The sequence below is a fragment of the Staurois parvus genome, unplaced genomic scaffold, assembly GCF_062004578.1.
Source record: "Staurois parvus isolate SC_StPar_1 unplaced genomic scaffold, SC_StPar_1.0 ptg000336l, whole genome shotgun sequence".
Lineage (NCBI taxonomy): Eukaryota > Metazoa > Chordata > Amphibia > Anura > Ranidae > Staurois > Staurois parvus.
Genome location: NW_028318132.1, coordinates 5,590,985 through 5,598,809, shown reverse-complemented (window position 1 = coordinate 5,598,809; position 7,825 = coordinate 5,590,985). Strand labels below are relative to the sequence as shown.

Genomic DNA, 7,825 nt, shown 5'->3' with positions numbered 1-7,825 from the left:
ACAAACCTGGCTGGGATAAGGATGTAGATGCAGATACCTTTGTGTATGTGTGTGTGTACATATACTCTCCACTTTATTAGGTACACCTTGCTACTGCCAAGAAAATATCCCCAACACCGTTACACCGCCACCACCAGCCTGAACCTATAATATAAGGCAGTATGGATCAATGCTTTCATTTTGTTTACGCCAAATTCTGACCCTACCAGCTGAATGTCCTGGCTGAACCAGTCTGTCCATTCTCCTCTGACCTCTGACATCAACAAGGCATTTTCGTCCACACAACTGCCACTCATTGGATATTTTTTGGACCATTCTCTGTAAACCCTAGAGATGGTTGTGCATGCAAATCCCAGTAGACCAGCAGTTTTGAAATACTCAGACTAGCCCGCCTGGCACCCAACAGCCTTGCCACATTCAAAGGCACTTGAATCCCCTTTCTTCCCCATTCTGATGCTCGGTTTTGTCTTCACCATGTCTAGATGCCTAAATGCATTGAGTTGCTGCTGTGTGATTGGCTGATTAGCAATTTGTGTTACAAAGCAATTGAACAAGTGTACCTAATAAAGTGGCTGGTGAATGTATAGTAGTCCCTCAAAACACAGTAATACATATCCACCAGAAAATTACACCAATCAGTTTAACCAATTCAAGTCTGGACACTTTTACCCCCTTCCTGTCTAGGACAATTTTCACCTTTCAGCGCTGTTACACTTTGAATGACAATTGCTCGGTCATGCAACACTGTACCCATATGAATTTTTTAGCATTTTTTTGAGACGGATAAAACTTTATTTTGGTGGTATTTATTCACCACTGGGTTTTTTATTTTTTGCTAAACAAACCAAAAGCAACTGAAAATTCTGAAAAAAAACACATTTTTTTCTTAGTTTTTGTTATATAATTTTGTAAATAAGTGATTTTTCTCCTTCAATGATGTGCGCTTATGACTCTATGAAGTTATCTTGGGGGTGCTTTTTACATTTTGTCAAAGTGCATCCATCACTTCAGCCTAATAGGGAGAAAAAATTAGATACTCAATATTTGACACACGTTTCCACCATACAAATACACATTCTTCTTTTTTATTAAAAGAAATTTTAAATATTCCAGGTAAAGGTCCAATGCATTTTGTTATCTTTCAAAACAAACGTAAACTATTAAAATATTTGCCATAGAATTGAAATGGCTAAGATAGGAGACATTGAAAAGAGAAAATGAAAATCTAACAAAATAAACACAATTCCATCCAGTAAGAGTTAGTAGTCCTTCCCAGTCTCATTCATGGGCAGTAATTTTATCCATGCGGAGTTTAGTAATCAAAGAACTGTATTTTTCTTTGCAAACATCCATTTCCATGTCCTGCATCAGATCAATAAAAATACACCATAAAAAGACATTTAAAGGTCTTCTTCCCACAAAAACACAGCTCAGTAGAGAAGGATCAGGTTGACAGCATCACAATCACCATAACTGGAATAGTTCGGGGATAATACACAGCATTTATAAAGGACTTGAGTGGAACTACCAAAACCATGACTGCAATGTAACGGGTGTTTTGATGTTGGAAAAAAAAGCTTAGTGTCATGAAGTCTGAAATGAAATATTTTTTTTTTAAAGTTCTGCAGTTACATTTTTGTAGGTACAAAGACTACCTTTCACACAAAAAGCGAAATGGTACAATATCAAAATGCTAAATATAATAGCAGAAATATTTTAGATTGTGAATTAGATTTCTAAATGTTTTCTTATCAGTATTTTTTATAACAATTGTTTGTACAATTTTGAGGATCGCCAAAAGGCTGGTTAGATATCTAAGTTCAAGTAGTATAGTACAAATACCCTAAAATGTAAAACAGAGATGTATTTGCATTTTCTTAGACTCACATTACTCTTCGATAAAAACAGGCAGTTGCTCTCAGCATAATTAATTCAACCTCGGACATAGTTAAACAAATTTGGGAGACAAGTTTTGGTGGATAATTGGGAATCTGGAGCTAAAATATCTGTCATCACAGGATTGTTTATTTCATGGAGCCCCCATTAAATTTATGTTATGGACATTACATTAGGGGATTCATTAGCATTACCTGGCTATTTAATATTTAAGGTGGTTTTGGAACACTAGGACTTTTAGAGAGGTTGCTTCCAGAGTCACAGATATCTATAATCAGCAGTAATAGGCAAATCCAAAACAGGTATGGAGGTATTCACGGGTCTTGCAGTGGAGATAAATCAGAGCAACATAATATTATTGTCAAGGTTTCAATGGAGCTCAGTCCATGTTTCTCAAGACCAAGGAGTGATAGACATTGAGGTGAAGCATGCTTTGAGGACATTGCAACAATAATTGCATTTCCCTTTGAAACTCTAGAAATAATCCACCATAGTGAGATTACATCACCGTTATCCACCTTTGCCTTCAATCTACCTGCACATGACAGCCAAAGATTATATGTAAGTCAAGGAGGATATTGATGGGAAAGACTTTGATATTGGGGCTGTAGAAGCAAGAATATATCTACATGCAAGATTATGCTCTTCTCACTTTGTTTCATGTGGAAAGCCTGTGCAGGCCCTGACAGGCTGTGTGGTGTAAAAGAGATTAAAGCATGATGCAAGGTGTGCAAATGTATGATGAATAATAACACCGAAACTGGTAGCAAGGTGAAGGACATGCTGTTCACAATTTTGGGAATTTTCACTGACATGAGATAAAAAAAAAGTAAATTTTGATGATAAACCCTAATACCTCTCATTTCAGTGGAAATACAATGTTAATCTTTTTTAGGTCAACAAATATTTGTTATTGAATCACTGGTAACAGAATCACAAAGAGAAAAATGAATAACTATGCAAGTCAATGAGGACAGCTATAAAAAAAAGCAAACATTCAGTTCTTGGCAAAATTTCTAAATGCAACAGAACAATATATTGTCCTTGCATTTAGTAAGCTCTAAAGTGCAGGGATCTTATGTTAACATTAAATGGGTAATAACTACTGATTTCAAGTTAAAAAAGGTCTATTGCTGGTACCATGTAATTGTTTCATATCCAGAATCCATTCAATTTTACATAATTGCTGATAAATCTTACTGAAGCCTTTCATTCTCCTTTTCACTCTGTTTCCTTCATATTTGTAAATGTAAAAAAACTATAAATTAAAGACTGAAATTGTGAGATGGTTATGTACTCAAATTATCCTGATTGTAACAAAACAGTGAGTGAACACTTAACAGTAGTATGTCTGTCATGCCATGTCTGGGCCTTTCAACTGTCAAGAGAAAAACATTTGGCACCAATATATTCATCACAAGAACTTTTTATCTTACAGTTGTCTAAGCCATTGGCAGTACTGTATAATTTTAATAGTTGTGAGCATTGTTTTTCTTCCCTTAATAGAAGCTGATTGATCTAAAATGGTGAAAGTGTATTTAGTTCTTTTTCTGACAGCTTTGAGTTAAAGCATAACTAACCTATCCTCCAAAAATTGCAAAATATTGCATCTTACCGGTTGTTGGATGGTTGCTTTATGACAAGGACATTTCTGATAAGGTCAACTCGTATTGTCTGTACTTGCAGATGTTGTTAGCCTGAAAATGAATGTCTTTGCCACATCTAAGGACTGGTAAGTTGCAATATATTACATTTTTGTTTTGGGTTTAGATGTGCTTTATTGTCATCATATTTGTCCCCAGAACCTAGATCCTTATGGACACACTGCCGTCTAGACCTTTAAACAAAAAGTGAATGTATCTGCTTCCCCAGCAACTTTTGCTCACCAATTCTTACCCTTTCACCATCTCCCCACACCATCAAAGTCTATTGTTCCTATAGAGTGGGGCATATAGGTATGGGGGAGCATGTGACCATCCCCATGTGACAGTGCTCAGCCAGCCCAAGCTCTGTCACATGTGGGGTGGGGAGGGGGTGGCAGTAGCGTGACCCACCTAGATAAGTCCTGATACTGCTGGACTGCTGCAGCAGAGGCAATGCAGAACATTGAGTATACTTTTTTTAGTTGGGAGGTAATCTAGTAGGAGACACTGTCACTTTACCTTGGGCGAATGGGCAAAGTGACAATGTCCCTTGAAGCTGTTTCATTTACAGACGTGTTGTATGATTTTTTTTTTTTTCACATAAATATTTGGTAAGATTTTCACCTATCTTACTGTAAAGCATGAATTAATTTTCCCACCTTTCATGTGCAATAAAGTAAAGTGCATTCAATGACAGGAAATACAGGCAACACATTTTCGCTTTCATCCTCCAATATTTGCTATGTATCTTCTGTTGAATTTGCATTAGGGCACGTCTAGTGCATCAAGCAACAGCGTCTACTAACCCTTAGTGACCAATCAGATTACAGCTTCCATTTCTGACTGGTTCCAGTGCCTGACTGAACATCATTGCTGTTTGTTATTTATTCAGTCTGTCTCTGAGACTTATTATTAATTGATTTTTTAATGTTATAATAAATTAGTTTATTAATACTCAACTAATCTCAAATTGGAAACCATCCGCAGGAAACAACATTATTGACTACTAAAAATTCTCTTTGTAAATTAACCTAAATTAATCCAAGGAGTGTTTCACTATCTTTTTTCTGACATAAGTTTGTAAAATACCCTGCAACATAACAGATTGTTTCTCTTAAACCACATCTAGTTAAATGCAAATGTTATAAATACAGAGATGGAAATCTTCAAGAAAGAGTTAAAAGGAAATACAACTAAAAGGCTAAAAGGTCCATTCAATTCCACATAGTCTCTGGATTAAGCACTGAAAAGTTCTATCATGTTCCAGAACTGACATCTTGAATAAAGGTGTCTTGGTGCTTGCCTTCTTATGGAAATCTCCAGGTCTAAATTGAAACTTCATATTCTCGTGTCTCCTGGAACAAAAGTAGAAAAGACCATCAATGACATTGTAAATGCCTACATATCTAGTTGAAAGCCTCTAGATTTCTGGATTCCTCCCTAAAAATAACCTGCTTTTTTTCAACTTACCTTTTCTTAAGGCAGGTTGTGTGAGACAGAGGGTCCTCTTTGCCTCTTACCTGGCACTGGGCAGTCTTTAATGATGCAGAGAGCTCAGAGCACCAGAGGTATGTATCCTCTGGGGGTAGGATGTTCTTAATACCAAACTAAACTTTGTTGGAAAAAATGTAATGTTCTCTGTGTAACATATTCCTGACCCCTGCATTCTGAATTACTTACCCCAGCCCTCTGAAGGTCTGTAGCCAGGTTCAGGCTGGGTCATTCTGCAAATTGGGGACATCTGCTGAACAGACTGAGATTTCCTTTCTTCACCTCTAGTGCTCAGCACAGAGTAAACACATCATTTCCTGTTGACAGAGTGGGAAGTGTGTCCGAGAATCTTAGGATCTGTAGTCCCATCTCCTAAAGACATTGTATTGTCTGGACTACATTTACCAGAGGAAAGGGAGACTGAAGGGCATCCTGGGGGGGCAGATATATTCCTCTGCAGCAGCCGTGCTGGGGCTATTGGTGTGGGGATTTGGAGGCTGACAGGGGGAAGCATGTCTTTTTTCCTTTTAAGACAAGGCCGTGGCGCCACCATCCAGCACAGTAAACCTGCTCGGTAGTCCAGCATCACTTAGAACTTCAAGGCGACTCTCCACATTCCACGGACTGCAGTAATATCAGGTTAGCTGCTGCTGACCCACTGTCTTGATCCGTTGTCAGAAGGCAATCTGGAGCCAATCTACTCTGTCAGGAGCCTGACCCTCCACAGCAGATTTCGGTTGTGTTATCTCTTAGGGGTCTGGTGCAAGCCCAACATTCTCCCTAACACTGTATAGACACTGCATGCGGACACCATTATCCCCTCTCTTTACCTACTTAAATACCTACTTAAAGGCTTCTGTTGGGGAATGACCTTTGCTATCCCATTCACTCTACTAGTTGCCATTGCACAGTGATACCTTTGGGCCTCACCATAAGCTAGCTGAAGACCAAGGATACATTTATCTTCTGGATTTCTCCATGATTCTATATTTGTCTCCTGCTGACTTAATATTCTATACTAGTATAGCTATTCTTTTGAGAGTCTGTTGCATTTGTGCTTGCAGTGTTTCTATTCTACCAGGTGTGTCGGGGGGGTCCGAGATTGTTTTTGGAGGTTAGGTACACAGCAGAGAACCCAAAATCATCAGTGGCTCATTCGAAGTGGCACTAAAGTTACATGTTACTGACCTCTGAACTCTGTGTTACTTACTACATGACCCTGAACTCTTTAAACCTTCCTTCTTCACTTCTTGGGGCCTTCGTAGTTTATTATTTTAAGCCTGGTTCATACCTATGTGTGTTGCAGTCTGCTGCAGGAAACAAATCCCTGACTCTATCCAAAAACACAGTGGCTGAAAACACATAGATGTGAATGTGTCTCATAGGAAACCATGTTAAATGGACTGTAGTGAGTTTCTGCAAAATACAAAAAGCACTAAAAAAACACATAGGTGTAACCAGGCATCAAAAAAAGGAAAATTGCTATATAGAGAGAAGGGTAGATGTTTGTATTGGAAGGGAGGTAATTTTGCTTTTGGGGCAGTGTGGGGTGTTTTATTTAATCTTGACTTCTGCACTGTTTGTTACTACTGACCACTGAGCTCTACGTTTAATTCTGACCTCTGCATTACTTACCCTAAACCTCTGAACTCTGTGTTACTTGCAACTGACTCCTGAAATCTTCAAACCTTTCTACATTTTTAATGGGGGCCTTTTTAGATTATTTAAAAAACAATAAAGCATGCTGAACCCTGTTGATCTGCGACATGGGTAAAACCCAAGTTTGGCACTTCTGGGTTGCCTATCCCTGCTTTAAATAAATGGTGAATTAATTTAGGCTAGTAAAAGTTTATAAAAATATGGGTTTAGTTTGTTGTGGTAGTTCCAATTGAGGGGGAAATATCTCTCTTTAGGGGTCCTGGGGAGCAATAAAGCGATTGACTGTTTAATTGATGGATTTTAGAACTGTTGAATCCATGGATGGAAGGAGTTTGAAGACGTTTTGATGGGGTACTCTTTAGGATGTTCATTTGCATGTAGGATCCAATCTACTATGTGTTTTTAAAAAACAATGGTGCACATGCTGACTGGTAATAGCACTGCATGATCCTGCTCTATTTGCAGCCCTATCTGTAACTCAGCAAATGTGTGTGCTGATGTTGTATCATAATATGACATCATGGTAATGATCTATTGTGATATGCTTTGACAGTGCTGACACGCAGCAGTAAATAGGGAAGATTAGCTGTACAATGTGTTTTGTGACATGTTATTTATGGTGCTCCAAGACTTGTAAATCAGTCTGCAATTCTGCAAGTGTTTATGACAAGAAGCCATCATAGTACGATGTAATGCTGACTCAACCTACATGGGAAAAAGCATCTAATTAAAATCTTTGTTCCCTTTTGTCCCTTGGTGTTGTATCTGGCCTTTCACTTGTACTTCCCATTCCATCCTAACGAAGCTCAAATGTAAAAATGTATTGTGGTTAGTTAAATCCTTGTAGGATTTGTGGTACAGACATGGGCAGTCTTCCATAGAGCAGGGTGAGAACATTGCTTCATTCTCCCTGCCTGCTATCTTCTAATCTGTGCTGAAATGAACACTCCTGGCTTTTTACTGTTGTGGTGCTAAAAATGTAAGTGTTGTAACTGTACATTAATTACATGAAAAAGCACACAAATGTACACACTGCACTACAACCTCTCCGACTGTGCAGGGATGCCCCCCCCTGTCCTGCGCTGTGCTTGTTCTAATTAAATTCCATTACGTTCGCAAGGGTACTGTGCACCATA

The 7,825-nt window shown here is 38.4% G+C and overlaps 1 protein-coding gene across 3 annotated transcripts in view; it reads right to left on the bottom strand.

Moving 5' to 3' along the window:
• Positions 1-1,054: 1,054 nt before the first annotated feature.
• Positions 1,055-7,825, bottom strand: part of SEZ6L (seizure related 6 homolog like) — a 570,023-nt gene continuing 563,252 nt past the window's right edge. For all 3 annotated transcript variants that reach the window (XM_089684123.1, XM_089684122.1, XM_089684124.1), the window contains one exon: positions 1,055-4,894. In XM_089684123.1, coding sequence (XP_089540249.1) covers positions 4,865-4,894 — 30 coding nt within the window. In that variant the 3' untranslated portion in view covers positions 1,055-4,864. The remainder of the gene's footprint in view (positions 4,895-7,825) is intronic.